At 38.0% G+C, this 17271-nt stretch overlaps 1 protein-coding gene across 2 annotated transcripts in view; it reads left to right on the plus strand.

Moving 5' to 3' along the window:
- FGD4 (FYVE, RhoGEF and PH domain containing 4) overlaps positions 1–17271 on the plus strand; it is a 55503-nt gene that overhangs the window by 16143 nt on the left and 22089 nt on the right. For both annotated transcript variants that reach the window (XM_013947445.2, XM_013947447.2), the window contains exons 3-4: positions 6286–6466; positions 9669–10155. In XM_013947445.2, the coding sequence (XP_013802899.2) occupies positions 6286–6466; positions 9669–10155 (668 nt within the window). The remainder of the gene's footprint in view (positions 1–6285; positions 6467–9668; positions 10156–17271) is intronic.

A 17271-nucleotide genomic window follows, 5' to 3' on the forward strand; every position in this document is an offset into this window, starting at 1 on the left:
CAGAAACTAGAGTCACTGTTGCCTGTAGTGAATTTAATGATCTGTTTATCAGTCCATGGAAAGTTGTGTCTTGAGGAATTTTGCATCAGTGCTGAATTCATCTTAGAATTAAGGGGGAAAGAAATTTGTTGGGGTGCCAAGAAAGCTTAGTTTTTTAGGGAGTCTAAGAGCAAAATAAAGCTGTATTTTTTGTATTGTTTGTTTGTCTAGAACTTCTGGTTAAATATCATAGTTTAGTGAACCATACTGGCAGCCATATGTAAACATAGCTCATCTGAGTGGCCTTTCTGCACCAGTTCCTGGGGCTCTGAAAAACATTCTCTGAAGCTAAATTAATAAGAGAACAGATGTTGTTCCCAAGAAAAATATTTTAGAAATCTTTTAATGGATGAAGAGAAATGGGTAATCAATAAAAAGATTTAAACCTTTCAAAAGCAAAAACAGCCCACTTATTGTAATTATAGCTGTTAGATAAATTAGGAGTTGGATAACATTGGACCACATTCATTCAAGTAGTTATGCAGCTGCTGTTGCTCTTTCCTAGCCATGACTTCTATGTTTATCTCAAAAGTGCTTGCTTCAAAAAATGGCATACCTGGGAATAATGTTGTAGTCTAAGAAATGCAGCTGTGCAGATTATATGCAATAACACCATTGTAAATAATATTTTGTGCATGCTCTGTTCATGAGTCTGCCTGTGTCTTTCTCCATCTATTCCTGTTAAATATATGTGTCATATCAAAGTTATAAAGCATTTTTTTTTGGCTTTCTTTGTTCAAAAGAAACAAAGCAACATAGAATGAATGAGATGAGCATTTGGGAGTCCAAATGATCCCAGCAAAATAAATTACTTTAGTTTATTGATTTAAGCATGGTTGCTAAACTTTTTTTTAGCAGCTTTTAGTGTACATGTACAGAACAATTTTTGTTTTATAGCAGTAGGATTGTTTTTTCCAAATTGTTGCTCTAGCCATGGAAATACTAAATGTCCTTTTGTAATGAAAGGAAGTAAGATCACAAACCTGAATTGTAATGCCAGTGTTTGTGTTTGTTGATGAATTAACCTCAAAATGACTCATCTAACTTACCAAAATGTATACAATTCAAATTGAGAGATATGAAGTGGGGTAAGTCTATTTTTAGTAAGCTTAGCTTTAAAATGCAATAAAAATGTACAAAAATCTTGCACTTGAAGTGAACCATGGGCTCTGAACCTGTTTTGTTGTGTACTTAGTCTCTGAGAAATAGTTTATATTTTTGGAACCTAATCACTCAGGGCAGCCAGATTGAGTGAATAAATTTCTGCACGGCATCCAATATAAAATTCTTTCCCTTCAATTTCATTTTTTTTCCTGGCATTTCAAGGAGAAAACAAACTATCTGTCTGATATACTGAAAGTAAAAGAGCAGGTTTTTTTCCCCAATAATTCCTTCCATCAACAATTTAGCAATTCATATGTCAGAATTCTGTGTCGAGTGTAGTTTGATTCATGAAAGTCTTTGCAGTTTTGGAACAAAGCCTGATACTGACTGCAAGCCAGCGAGGGAGTTAAGCAGGGCAATCTGGCCTGCAGAGAAAGCAGGCAGTCACAGTGTGTACCAGCTGTGAGGGACAGTGCTTTGCCTTTGTGTTAATACAGTGTGTGCTCCAATAAAGTGGAGTAATCCAGATTGGAGGCACTCGGTGGAAATAGCAAAATTTGCTGATGAGTTGCAAATGAAATACAATGCTCAAGAGGTGGAGCAAATTGTTAGATAATTTGGAATTTGCTCTTACCTACAAATATTTGGGCAGTGATCTGGGCCTAGCACTACAAAATGCATGCAGAGTGACATGAAAAAAATTGACTTTTTTTTGTTTTTTAAGGTTCTGCTTCTCCCTGTCCTTTGAACCAAGTTAACTGTTGCATGAGTTTTATATAATGCCTAATTACTAAATACCAGGTATTGAAATTTGTAGAGTACTGACAGTGGACTAGGTACACTGTTGCACATATAGAGCGCTGACCTTGGCTGTGTCTGACGCTAATGAGATTCTGGAATGAAACTTTGCTGTTTTGAGGAAGCATTGACATTTCAACATTTTTATGCTCCTACAAAAATAGTGCCATGGAAATCTTTTGAAGTTTTCTTTAGAAAGAGCTTCCCCTTACCAAAATAGCCAACAAATTTTCTTGTCAGTGTATCAGTCTTGGCTGTACACGTCAGTTGCTCATTTAGATTTTCCTAATGAGTGCTTAGGACTACTTGTGAATCTTCTGCTGTTGCTGAAGAGGCATCCTAGACTGGGTTGGAGATGATGTTCCATCCTGGAAGATGGCCTGGCTTCAGTCCATGCTGCTGTGAGCTGGCATGGACACCAAGCATTCAACACTCAGTCAGCTACAACTGAATGATCAAGTAGCATCAGGCCTGCTCTCTTTTTTCTGTTAACTATAGTTTAGTCGATGACTTTGTAGGTATTCAGTGGCCTGGGCCCAGAACAGCTGAAAGACTTCTTTAAAGGTCTGGGATGTTGACTGATGTTGACTGTGCTTCTCTAGTGAAATGAGACTTCTGCAGTTAAAGTTGAATTGCTCCTAAAACTGAGGGTTATTTCTAGCTACTCTCCTTCAACTGTATGGTACTTTAAGAAACCGATAGTAGTGTCTCCTTTATCAACAAAACTGCTAATGCCCAGACATTATCTTCAGGAAGGAGAGGAATGAGAGAACAAAGCATACTTGATAATTATTGGTGTTATCTCTTAATGTATTATTGAAAGACACTTGTTTTGATGTGCTATAAAAACATGAAAATACTCATTTTAAAAAAAGAGGAGACAACTTTCTCTCCTTTTGCTGAGTCTAGGTTACTTGTTATTTTGTACTGTTCTTGCTAGTATAAATCTTTGGTATCTATCCAGCTGTGCTCATTTGATCTTCCTGAAGGTGATGGAGAATGCAAGGAGATGATGAAGGAAGACTCAGACAAGGGAGCTTTAGTTGCTGTCTGCAGGAACTTTTATATTTTCATTTAATCACAATACAGCAGAATTTTTTACCAGCAGGAGGTAAATGGGTAGATGGGGAATCAATTCATTAAACCTCAAGAGCAGTGATAAAAGACCTTTGCTAATATGCCTTGGACTTATTAGTGGTTGTTGCACCTATTTTATCCATTTGTAGCGTTATCTCCCATTTTCTTTTGCTTATACGAAGTTGAATGCACAGCCATAGGCTGCAGTTTAAATTCTGATTGTATGTTTTGGCTAGCAGTATACAATAGCAGTTATCTAGTTACCCGAGTATTTTGAGGGTTTTTCTTTGGGCAGAATATGCAGTTCATATCTTCTAATATGTTCATAATTCTACAGTATAGAAACAAGAGTATTTATTGAGTAGAACAGAGCTCTGTATTATGCAGTATATAACAATGGGCCAGTCTTCCCATTTTTTCTTTAAGAACTTTGCTGTGTGCACATCCAAAAATAATCTGATTAAAATGAAACACTTCAGAAGTACACTGAGGGAAGAATTAATGGAATTTGTTTTCCATAATCCCGATTAACAAGGCTGACCTTACAGGAAGGTTTGCAGGCTGTTTTATACTGCTGTTTTTTTCCTTTTCATGGATCTTGTGACTGCCCTTTTCCCATTGTGCTGTTTCTAAAGCTTCCAGTAGCCACCAGAGCACCTGATTAGGGGAAATGCTGCCTCTTAGATGCTAATGAAACTAGTTTGTATTAGGGAATCAGGAATTTGGTTTGTGGTTCTCCTCTGAAGACACTACAGTGATTCTGAACACATTGGGGTTGTCCAGTTTGACAGGAGGTTCCTGGTGCTGGTCCTTGCCCTACTGAAATGCTGCTATGGCGCTTTTATTTTTTTTCTTTAAACCACTGCAAAAGTGCGACACCTCCACAGAATGTCCTAGATTTGATTTTTGTCCCAGAAGGCTCCAGCATAAATAGCTTCCAGCTAACTATTTTGCTTTATCAGCAGACGTTAACTCTCTCAAGTTTAGTAGTTTTAATACATTCTTGTGTGGATATTAGCTTTTCATGAAATGTACAAAAGAGAATTCACCGAGCCATAAGTTGTACAAAGTGTATTGCAGGAGCAAGAAGTGTTGCTATAAGCTAGCTTAACGCTGGACAGTAAATCCATGCTGTGTCCTCTTTCCTTTCTATCTCCTCCCCTAGGGAAATTGCAATGCCCACGCTCAATTATGTGTCCTGCTTTTTCCCAGCCTGCTTGTCTCACATTTTTCAGCTGTTTCATCGTCTTTGTCAGCGCAGTAAGCTATTCAGCTCTTCGACAATTATCTGATGCTCGTTGGCCTAAATCTGCCAGGCCTTCTCAAAACTCCCTGAGAAGATAGAGAATGGGGAAAACTGCTCCACAGCACTACAAATGTGGATGAGCAAATATATGCGGCTTCTCAAGAAAGACTTCAGTTAGTACCCGTACACAAATAGTTACACAGTTTGCCTTCTGCTTGTTTCAGGATTGATTGTAACCATTTGAAAATGATAGTGTTTTAAGTTATCCTTTCTGCCCTGTATCCTTCCACAAACTTCCTTTTTGCTTAATCTATTCCTAATCATAGATGTGTTAGTAAATATAAGTAAAGCTCGAAACATGTACATATACACAGTAAAAGTCCCTGATCTACCTTAATGCTCTTCCTTCTCCCTCTTTTTTATTTCATTTGTCATCATTGTAGTTGATGTGATTGAAGTCTTAAGCATTTTGTGGTAAATTCATATCTTCATAGCATCCCTCATAGTACTTTTTGGACTGCAACTGACACTACAGTCCCTCTTACATGCAATTTGGCTGTTGGAAGCAGAGTTAAATATTGCCTCCTATAAATTTAATGCAAGGCAGAGATGGAAAGTTATCCTAAATCAACTCCTCCTTCAAATCTATAATATTCTGTGACAGTGTATTTGCAAGAATTTTTTCAACATGATTTTCAAATGTTGGTTGATAGGATTTAAGCTAATTTCTGTGGTGCACAGGTTTTCCAGGCTAAGTCAGTAAACTATTCTGGAGTCAGAGATGCTATGAACATGGCTTTTCCGTATCCATGGATTATATATCCAATACTAGCGCTTACTCTTCTGCCATATGAGGCATACATACTTCTTAATGCCAGCTCCTGTCTTTCTTTCCATAATGATTGCTCCCTAGGGAGTCTTGTGTACTTAATTAAAGGCCAATATCCATGGTACAACCGAATACGGTGCCTGTGGGGCAGTGACCTAGGTCACGAAGGGGTCAGTCTCACTGGCAGGGAATTCTGTGCTCCTGACAATTTATCCACTCCTTTTATTAAAGGACAAATGCAGTCTCTATTTTTTCACTTCCGTATCAAATGTTTTTACTTCTCCCCACAACATTTTTGGGGAGTGTGGGGGCACTGAGAAGGGTTGTGTTCTGGGACTTAAGGACTCTTCCTGTCTCTCCTTTTAATGCAGCAGGAGGTGCGCTGCTCAGGCAGGATAGTGGAACACATTTGGGCCCAGGCTGAAATGCTTTTACTTCTGACAAGTGCTGTGTGGTAGTCTCTTAAAGGGGTAAAAGTTAATTAAAAAAATCATTGACACCTGTGACTTTAGTCGCTGTATGTTTCACCTTGTCTTTTGGCTTCTGGTCATTGCTGTATTAAACACTGGCTGATCATTGACAATCTAGTAAGAAGGGCATATGGTAGGGATGGGGAATAAAGAGAAGAATACAAAATATTTCTTTTGGGTCAGATTTTCAGCAGTATATATAGGCAGAGGTTCAGTGAGTAAATAAAGCTCAAAATTGAAGCCAAATATCTTTTCCACTGACTTCTTTTTGAAATAGTTGGGGAGAAGGGAAAATGAGAGCACCGGCGTTTTGGGTCCTCACTTTAAGTCTCTCTTGGGGAAAGGCAGCTGAAATGTTCTTGAGCTCCACAGCACAGCTAGATCCTCTGATTACCTGAATTCTTATTTTGTATAAAATCTGCAGTTATGGAGGCCACAAATGGTGTTTACTATAGTACGCTATATAAAACTAGTTTTCTAGCTTGTTAAAGTAGCATGTGGTTTGGCTTATATCCAAAAAAGATAATAGGATGCCTGACACCCCGCAGTAAATAGAAGACTATAGGAAATCCCTATATTAATAAGGCAAATTTAAGGTTAAGTAAACCAAAGAACCTCTTATTTTTAATTTCTGTGATGAGTTCTTATGCGAAATTCTCATATATGGTCTGGCAGTTAGAAGCAGTTCATGAGTGACTGATTGTGGGTTTTGTTGTTTGCAGTGCCTCCAAAGCCATTACATCTACAGAATTTATCACCTGTTACATACCAAACCCCTAGGCATAAAGCTTTATCAAAGCAGAAACCAAGAATGGAGGAAGATGTACCTACCCCCACTTCTAGTGTCACGAAGGAAAAGTCCAGTAAAGTGTCAGATCTCATCAATCGTTTTGAAGGAGGAAGGTATGTAATATAATATCCTTTCGAAGAAATGGTGAACAGGACAAGATTTTAATTGTTTCGTAATTCTGTTGTGTGCAGATTAATGGAAGTTGCACAGGTAAGGAGGAATGTTGATATTGTGGTAGTGCTCAAACCTATCCCTGCCTGAGGAGCTGATGACAAAACTGCACATTTTGAAATGGAGGAAGCTAATAGTATATTGGCCTGTACAATGTGTGCTTTTTTATAAGGTGCTAGTCTTAATTTTTCTTGTAAAAACCTGTAGCATTTTTAAAACATCCTGAAAAATGTCAGCCATTTGAAGCAAGTGCTGTATTTAGAATGAAACTTTGGAGTTGGTTTTAAATTCTTTTGTAATTACAGGAAAGCTTTTAACTTTTTATAAACAAATGGAGAAAACGGAAAACCTGATTTTCCTTTTATGTTGACTTAATCTCTTCAGATCATTCGCGTGAAGAGGGTGAACTGTACGAGTTATTTGTATTGATATGGCATACATTCACTTAACTATTTGCTTTATAGTTCTTGGTGATTTTAGTGAAATACGTTGATGTTTTTGAGTTTTGATACTGCATTTTATAAGAAGCACTTAGAACCTTGAGAAACATGAACCATGGTGAAGCTTTCACAAACGAGTGTTTCTTTTGTGTCTTTTAATTAGATGTATATGACAGGCATTATAAGCTCTGAAAGGGTCAGAGGTCTGCTTTGTATAAAGAGAGTGTCCTCCTAGAAAGCCCAGGAACAGCTCAAGAAACAATCAAATGACAGTTGAGTGTTACAAGTTTTGGATATGGCTTTCTACTATTTCCTGAGGGAACTGATATTCTGAAGGAGTGCTACCTACAGGAATGAATATGTGATGTACAACAGAGTATATCCTTCAAAGGAACCAGTGTATTAAATACCTTCAATGAAAGAATTTTGCCCTCAAGATGAGGGGAAATTAATCCTTATGCAGAAACTGCCAAGCATTACAGAAGTAGGTTTGTCTAGTGGAAGAGAAATCATTTCAGAGCTTCATCTGCAAGAAACTTCTATCATTTGGGGGAGACTTACACCTCTGTCATGACAACTGTCAAGAAAGGGGGAAAAAGAAACCAGTGCAGTGCTGGAGGTCTTATGAATTCTTCTATTTCAGATCTCCCATCCTGATATCACTTTGTTTCCCAGTCTTCCTTCAAAGCATTATTCCAAGTCTTTTTCACGGTGTAGTATTCCTAGAAAAACAATTTCATCTCTTTCATAGTTCTTCCTAATGACTATGAATATTAAAAAGTTCTAGAATAAGATACAACACTGCATGCGTTTTTTTTTTAACTCCTCTTTAAAACTGAGCAGTTACATTTTGACTGTATTTGTGGAGGTGGAAAATAAGAGACATATAAAAGAGTTCCCATAGAATTCTGCCTTCAAGCCTTGCAAAGTAATCTCCTGAAGGATCTAAGCTGCTTTTGGGCATCTTCTTATCCTTTAAATAGCTCTACAAGGCTATTTAAGTACCCTTTGAAATCATTATTTTTTCTGAAAGGGAACTCCTCAAGCATCAGTGAGCCCTACCATTTCTTCCTGCTAGTTATGCATGCTGAGTTTTACAGACACTCTTTCTATATTATACAAATAAAGGAAGCTATAAATAAAGCAGTGAAAATTTCCTTATTTGCTGACTTAAAAAAAAAAGGGGGGGGGAGGGGGCTAGGGGAAGTTGACTAGCTTTTTAGCCAAAGTTATTAAAGCCAGTAATATCTGTCCAGTGATAAATTCTCTTCAAATCTATGATCTCTGCTATTGCAAATTCTATGTCTGCATGAAAATAAGAGACTGCCCTAATGAGTATGCCCAGTTCTGGAATGTCCTCCTGTGACTGTGGAAGCTCAGCTCATAGCATGTCTTCTGTGAAGGTGATTTTCACTTGTAATTATTGGTCTTCAAATAACTAAGTAGCATGTTCATCAACTGCAAATTATGATTATCAATTATAATAACATTTTCATTAGCCTGTGTCACCCAAAAACACATAGATATGGGAAAAAGTTAAATAAACCTCTGCACTGCATGCAACAATGGGAAAAGGTAAATACATTTTGGAGTTAAATTTCTCAGAGTTTGAGAGTTTATTTTAAAAAGGTATGATCTTCACACAACAAAATCAGACAAAAAGCGATTTAGTTCTTTTATTACATGATGGATGCAAACAGAAGCTAGTTTAAGATATTTTTCAAGCTACACGTACTAAAGTTCAGAATATGGTTCTGATATTTATGTAAACTGTCCTGTAAATAAGGAGTAAACATACAGTTAACCATTCTTCATCTTTCCGGAAGATCAGTGTTCAATATTAGGAACAATATGGTGAAGGACAGTAATGGTATCTTTCTGCAGGTTGAATATGGTTTGATAAACATACTTCAAGCAAAATTAAAGTGTATATGTTTTATTTTGGTTGTAACAATTTTTACAGTAATGAAGCCAAAATTTTTTACAGAATATGCTAATGTTTATATTATCCTAAAATTCAAGCTCTCCAAATATAACAGAGAAAGAGATAGCAAACAAGGGATGAAATATCTTCAAAGCTGAGATAAAATATGGAGGAAAAGAATCTTCAGAAAAGATGCAGCATAGTGAAAGGGTAGCGCTGAACAAGGAAACAGGGGTAGGAAAGGGAAAAAGCAAGGTTAAGAATCTAAAGCTCCTCCAGCAATATGCTAAATTAAGAAAAGGGGTAAAAAATTTTCTTGGATGTGTTTCATACATTCTGTGTAATTAAAGTGCCGTTAGGGAATAGGTTGCCAGTTGGTTTAAGCATTGGACTGGGACTTGGGAGACCCAGATATTTTCCCCATTTCTGCTAATAGTCTTCTGGGAGACTTTGGGCAAGGTGCTTCATTTATCAGTTTCCTTATGTTTATATGTTGCTTATGATGCTGCATTCTGTTTAAAAAAATGAGGTTCAAGAGAGATGAGGATGTAATGAATGGACAGCACTCTAGGTTTCCAGTAAGAGATGCATGTTTATGTGTCCTAATGAAGTAATGCAGTTTAAGTCTTGATGGCCTGAAGTTTCTAATATTAACAAAGAAAAAGTGGTTTGGGAGAAATTAATTATATAGTGTAACTGCCCTACTCTTAATAACAGGGGTTTTCTCTAATGCTATGTTTAACTTTTCTCTCATCTGTGTTTTCTTTGTTTGTTTTTTAGCCCCTTGAATCACAGTGAACTGAAGAAAGAATCCTCCGTTCTCCACATTTCTAAATCTCAAGGAAGATATGGGTCAACACCATCACCTCAGCCAAAACTCCCCTCCCAACACCCACTACAAAAACAGGGAAATAGTAATACCGACAAAACTCAGGTTGCACAGATACACACGGCCAACGGAGTAGTAGCACAAGACCAGGTGGAATGTGAGGACAGGAGATTACCGGATCATAGCTCCACTCTGTCCGCCCTAGTTCCAGATAATTCAATCAGCAGTAGCTTGGTAAATGGGGAAAGAGAAAGCACTACCAGAGAGTCATTGCAGACTACAACTGCCTGTGAAGGACAGATGCTTAACTGCTGCTACAGGACTCCAAGCAGTGATACACTGCTCCCATCTGAAAAAGAAACTCTAGAAATTAATGCTAATGTGAAGGAAGAACCAAATGAGGAAATCAATAAGCAAGATCAACCTGTAGAAACAAAGGTAAAAAGAGAAGTTATGTCTTTCTTGCTGTATTGCTGCTCTGGATATTTTCTATAGGCTTTTATTATAGAAAAATAAGCTTCTTTTTCACTGTGAGGGTGACAGAGCACTGGAACAGGTTGCCCAGAGAGGTTGTGGAGTCTCCTTCTCTGCAGATATTCAAAACATGCCTGGATGCAATCCTGTGTAATGTGCTCTAGGTGACCCTGCTTGAGCAGGGGGGTTGGACTAGATGATCTCCAGAGGTCCCTTCCAACCTCAGCGATTCTGTGATTCTGTGATTCTTAAAGCTGGTCAGAAAGTAGAAAATCTTCTGTGTTCTTTTTTCTAGAACTTGAAAATTTGTTATCATTTGCCCCACTATTAAGAAAGGTTCTTTAAAAGAAATCAGCAATTTTGTCTTAAAACACAAAGTGGAGCTAAAAGCTTGACCATCCAGTTGCTATTCAGTGACATGCTTCTGAAACTAGCAAGCAAAGAATTAGAAACTGGCTTTGGGAAATCGTTTTGGTATTGATAATTTTATACTGTAAAATGATAGATTCTAGAGCAGGAGCTGTGCCACTGCAAGGGGTATTGATATGTTTCTAATGTATTCTCAGAGTTTAAACAACAACAAAAAATTTGGTTGTACCTTTTCCTCTCCCCTTCACTGAGTTAGGTATCCGAGGGTTTTTAAAAAAAAAAAGTGAAACTGAAATGTGTGTATTTAGCAGTATGCTTGTGTTGTGACAAACTGCAAGGACATGCATATAAAATTCCACGTGTAGTGAACTGCAGCAACAGGGCTGAAGGCAGAACTGTCATGTTAGTCCTTAACTTCGATGTAGGCAGTTTTCAAGGCAAAACTGGAAGGGCGGTAGCCATCTGCTAGCTATCAGCTAGACGCAAGTATCAGAGTATACTAAATATATGCCTTGTTAGGAAGGAGAACTATATGATGATGAATTTGAGCTTCCTAATAAGGAGGGCTTTAAATAATTAAGGGAAATGAGTGTGTGGAAGAAAATCTGTTTTGAAAAAATGAATTGCAGAAAAATTGTGTGCACTTCCTCTTTTTAAAAGTTTGCTCATGTTGTTTGCCTCCTTGTACTGAAGGATTTATGTCCAGTGAATTTATTAATAGTTCTAGTCCTACTTTGCTATGTATGAGCCATTGCAGAGGGGGCCTGGACTAGACCCTCTGAGCTCTTCTCTTCTCATCTGAGGCAAAGGGGAAAATATCTGGCAGGAGGGGCAGCTGCATATAGCTGAGCACTGTTAAAGCTGTTCACTAGTTGTCAGGAGCACACTTTCACCACTTAACTACAAAGCTTCAGGGTGGTTCTGGAGTTTGAAATGGAGGATTTCATAGCTCTAGTCTGCATTTTTGTGTCTTGTTCTTATACAGATAACTCTGGGTTTTCACTCCCAAAGCAATGGCATCTCTCTAAGCCCTTGAGCTTGGATAGCTAGGGATCTCATGTGTACACACATGAGGATAAATTCTGTATGTGAGACAGGTGGGTCACAATTTTTGCACATTACAGGATAAAACATCCTAGCTAATGACCAGAAGGTGGTTGGTTTTTTTTCCCCCTCTTCCGGTAATGAACATTGTGATCCTGTCTATACATAAGCCTGGTAAAAATCCAGGGCACCTTTAACCTGTCACATCTCTTTCATTATGTTTCCGTCTCCTGTTCAGTAATGCCTGTTTCCCCTCTCTGTGCCAGTAAAAGACACTGAATGCTCCACAGGCAATGTTAAGCTTGAATCCAAATTACACAGTAAGGTGCTGGCAGCTTTTTCAGGAAAAGGGAGTAGTTGGAGACTGTTGTGGTATGAAATCCAGGAAGGAACTCAGCAAATGCTTGGAGAAAATGCTAACGGGAGCAATCTCATTGAGGTCTGTCTGTGGCCAGCTGGGTGACCAGCTGTTCTCTGGCTTGTATCAATCAAAAGTTAAAGTGTGAAGTCCGATATAACTGCGATTAGATGTATTATTTGCTGGTGCTAGAAAGATTTAAAAAAGCATGCAGGATGACTCTTAAAGAGAACATCAGTGGAGGACTGAATCTGTGAAATGAACGTCACCTTTAGACTAGTGAGATCGAGAAGCACATATACCGCAGGCTGATCGGAGTGCCACTCTTTACAAGTGGCACTGATTTAGATGAGTTTGATGCTACCTATAGACTGAAATCAGCCCTGTGGAGCTTTAAGTTCCTGTTGCCATGCTGGAATAGGAGGAGAGGGTGCTGAGGAGCAAGAAGGGTCTAACAGAGCTTCACTATTACTATGTGCAAGTAAGCATTGGCATGAAGCAAGAGCTTTTAGACAGTCTGTGGTTTTGCTATGCACCCACATAGTTGGTAGAAGATCTTAAAACTTGGATGCAGCCCAGTTAAAGTTGCAATGAATTGAGCAACAACACTCTTATGTCCTTTTTAATTAAGCAAGTATAGGTACAGTTGAGTAATAGAAATAGGAGCAAATGCCTGTGAGTCATAGACAAACTTTAAGTTATGTATCTGTTTATATAATTTGATACTGATGCAATGTATCTTCTTGTCTCCTGCATGCCATACTTTTTAATACAAGGAAGAGGAAAAGGTGGTGCTATTGCATTGCAAATGTGTGCCTGACAGCAGAAGTAAATTAAATCCATTGCTGGAAAGCTGGGTAAATTGAACTGGGAAGTGGTGCAAAACCAAAGCACAAATTGCTTTTAGACTTGAAAAAGAAATTTCATTTCGAAATAATGCTTCTCTTTGGTTTTTTTTTTTTCCCCTCTCATAACTGTAGATCTGACTCAGATCAGATTCTTACAGGTTCTGGAAGGGTTTAGGCAAAACTTAGTAAATTTGGTAGTGTTGTTCTGAAATGTTTTCCCCAAAAGATCAAAGAATAGAGCAAGCTTTGTTTCCCTTATTGACTGTATTAGATAGTCTGTAAGTCATAAAACACAAATATCGCAAGGAGAAAGACAATTAAAAGCTAAGAATTTCTTCCTTGTGGCAGAAGCACCTTCTGTCATAAGATTTGGTTTCCTAAAATGTGGAGGCTGAATAGTACAAGAACATCCCAATCAATTAACTTCCCGAAGAACATCTTGTGAGAAATCTGCCACAAGAGTTTGCTGAAGACAAGAGGACAAATCCTTCTGCATTTGTTCTGAGCTTGGTAGGAAATATAGACAGAGACTGCGTGCATTCCACAGATGGAGAAGAACCCATTGTGCGTCTTTATTAAAGCCTTTACTTAATGGCAGTGTTGGGGGATCCGGTGCTACAGATGCAAAGCTTCTTGGCGATTACATATTTCTAAATGTGAATGTGGAGATATTTAAAAGTGGGAAGAAACTTTCTTGCTAAATTAACTTCCTGCCAAGAAATGATTTACTTTTGCAACACTTGAGAAACAGAGATGAAGTAAAATCGTGATTCTACAAATTGATGTTCTTCCTCAGCAGTAAATCATGAATAAAGCTCTGTCTTCAGCATCCTATGTAAATATGTGTAAATCCTCATGGGAAGAATCATCTCTTTAGTGATACCAGGTTCTTTACTTCACTGTCTTGGTTGCTCTGCAAGAAACTTGCCAGTCCTGTGTTTAATGGACATATGGTTAACATATATTCCATTAGTGCATATTAACTATATGTAGTCCATGGACTATACAATCCATTTATTAACTATATAGTTAATAAGTGAGAAGGTGGTGGTAGCACTCAGGATTTTCACTGCAAGTCTTGCAAGATTCAGTGCTTTTTTTCATTTCAGAATCTAGGGGCTCAAGCGCTGAAAGGAAATCTTAAGTTCTCATGGAAATTTACATTTCTATTCCTAATGCTTACAGAAGAAAGCTTTGGATCATGAAGCATTTATGACATGAACAGCTAAGAAGAAAAAACAACCAAACCTAGTCTGTTACTTTAGACCAAACTCAGCATTAAAACAAAATAAAACATATACTGGATGGTATTTATTTGTATTCTGCAGCTCTTATCCTGTCTGTGTTGTTCGATATGTTACTGCAAAGTCCTTGGGGCAAGGACTGCACTTAAAAAGGAGTGAATCATATACTCCATCGCTGCTGTGTTGGGAAATGTAGCTGTTTTCTTGATGGGAGATGGCTCTTGTCTGGCTGCGGTAATGAGTTATCGTAGCAACTGGTCCAGTATATTGGAATGTTGGTTTACATCAGGTCTACTTTAAATTAGTGTAATTTGTGAAAGTTTAGGACTATGGAAAAACAATGTTGGGAAACATGAACCCAGAAGCAAAAAGTTCATACCCTCACCAGCAGTTTTCATGCCTCATCTTAACTTCAGAGTTCAACAACAATTTAAAAAGTATTTGCTTTAATTTTTTAAGCATGCATAGTAATGAAATAATTCTAATGGTGTGCAACTTTGTACTAAGTAGTATGTAATTCAGCCTAAGTAAGGGCTTAAGTAAATAAGAAATATTTACTTTTAGGCCTCTGTTATAGAAATACATGTTTGCAGTCCTACCTGCATAAACTTTGCCAAATGTTTGGATGGAATGGAAAGTATGCTATGGTCAAGATTATTAATTTTGAAATACTTTAGCTGATAAACGATTGAACCAAAATATCTATTTCAGTTCTTTAGAGAGTTTCTTAGGTCACAACTGACTTAAGTTACTTTCATAGCTTGTCTTTACTAAGCAATACTTTTGTTTATTGTTCATGCTTAAAATAAGAATTGCTTGTTCATGAAAAGAAATAAAAAGTTACAGCATTTGTAATAGTTAAGTAACTTGTTTAAATGTATATACTTATAGTTTAAAAAATATGTAACTAAATGTCTAAAATCACAGTTTTTGATAGTTACTTTCCACAAGACAAAACTGAGGGTTCAGTTCAGCTGCAGCCATGGAATTAATAGTAATATTTTATTCAACTCTCTCTCTTTTTTTTGGGGGGGGGGAAGATTAGAGATGCATTTTTTAAATTGCCTAAGTGTTTAAAAAGCTGCTTAGGCATTTTTTACATGGTTGTATTCTGTTTTGAAGTGGAGCTTAGCCACTTAAAAATGTTACCTCACACTTCTGATATTTTGCTCAGCAATTGAAATCCTAAACTTTTAATGTCAACAATCTATGTATATCAAAGAAATCATTCCTGATTGTTTTTATGTTTTGAGTCATGCTGTGTTATGGACTGTCACATTAGTTTGAAAAGTTCCGTGAAATCAATGAAAAGCTGTACTTAAAATCCAGGTATATCTTATAGTAAATTTTTGTCTCAATATTTTTATTAGCTGCAAAGAATGCAATATTGATGCCGATTTACTGCAGAAATCCTAGGATATAAATATAAAACTCTCAGAAAAATGTTTCTATTTCTTTAATTTCTATTGTCTTATTGTTCTACTTGTGAAAAGAGATGGGCATTTGTGTGGGTATATACATACATACATACACACACACACACACACACACACAAAAATAAATAAATAAATAAATAAATAAAATCTCAATATAGCTCCATAGTAGAGCTTGACTTGTATCTTAAAACAGAATTAATATTCCCTTTTGCTGTTTTGATTTGACTTATTCATCAGAGCAGTATTTTTTTAGGGAAGCATTGAAGTTCTCAGAAGTTGAATACTAGCCTCATGTTTTTAAATTTCTTTTAAGAATTTTCCCCGTGACCTCTAAATGGGTTTTTCAGAGGTGTTTTGTTGAACAACTATAGTAACGAATGGCTCTGTGTCATTATCACTGTCACAAAATATTCTTCAGGATTTATTTCTGGATTGCATTGTAAGAATTATTTCCCGCTGCTTCAGAGTAGCCAAATGCAGGTGTGCAGGAACCTGTGCTGCTTGCCCCGTTGTGCCTGCCCCGAGCCCCTAGCTGGCAGCTGCCTGCCTGCCCACTCCCAGGAGGGCTGCCTGGGCGGCTTGGCACTGCTGGAGGGCTGCTGCGGGGCCTGGGAGCACGCGACTTCCCTGTGAGTCCTTCCCAGCAAACGTGCCTTGTGGTGTGATGTGGGCTACCAGGATATACACATATATACGTCTTCTGTAGCCTGTATCACCCCCTATGCTCAGAACAGATGAAGGGGATGAAGGACCTCTTCTGACTTTGTACTTCTCTCTATATACATTTCCAGTATAACTGGCATCACTTGCACTATCAACCAACTTGCTGCCAACACGTGGCTGCCACTCCCATGAGAAAAACCTTTGTAGGAGCTGGACACCACTGCTAGCAAAATGGCCTGTGACGTGTTGTTTTTAACAAAAGGGAAACCAGAGTGAGCTCAGGGAAACCCGGTGCTTTTCTTCGGATGGGATGCTGGAGAAGGGACTGAAGTGGGAGTATGAGCAGGGAGGAGGATGGAGCTGGCAGTAAAAAACACACTTAGGAGTTCATGGAAAATGAGGAGAAAATTTTGAGATGGTGTGGTGGGAAACTGAGGATTTCCCTAAAAGAAAACCAGCAGTATAATTTCCCATTATTCTCGCACTGATCTAACCCTCTTGGTGAGCGCTCTTATGCTTGAATAGGAATATGCCACTGTTATTAAGTGATAACTCATCCATGGTGTGTATTTTTCCCATTTATAAGATTCCTGAGTGAGGTACTGTGATTGATGTAGAAAGGAGACTGAGGTTCAAGAATAAGGAAAATATGGAAGGGAGATACTGAGCCAGGGATCAGAGTAAAGTGAGGGAGCTAGAGGTATTTGCCTTGACTCAGGAGTGATGCTTAAATACTTCTTTCAATTGGTCATTTTGTGGGATGTTTTTAAGTCTGCTGTGCATGGTTTTCCCCTCTCTTAATTAGTTCCAATAATCTTCAGATAATTGTAGCTTGGTTTCTATAGAGTGTTACTTGAGGGAAAGCACATGTTTTAGCCAAAGAAAAATTTGCAGAGGAACCAGTAGCACCCACAGTTTGGTGCCTCAAGCCCACACATGAGGTTCCTTGTAAATGAGTGCGCTGAACAGCGTGCTGTAGCTGTAACAGCTAATCCTGCAAATCTCTGCAGTGTCTCTTGACAGCACTTAGAGAGCAGTTCTGTGGGTTACTGTGGTTGCTCTGCTGATTTCAACGGATTTAATGAACAGCTTTGAAGTCACTGTTTGAAACCTGTGTT

This window comes from Apteryx mantelli, chromosome 1, assembly GCF_036417845.1.
Source record: "Apteryx mantelli isolate bAptMan1 chromosome 1, bAptMan1.hap1, whole genome shotgun sequence".
NCBI classification, from domain to species: domain Eukaryota; kingdom Metazoa; phylum Chordata; class Aves; order Apterygiformes; family Apterygidae; genus Apteryx; species Apteryx mantelli.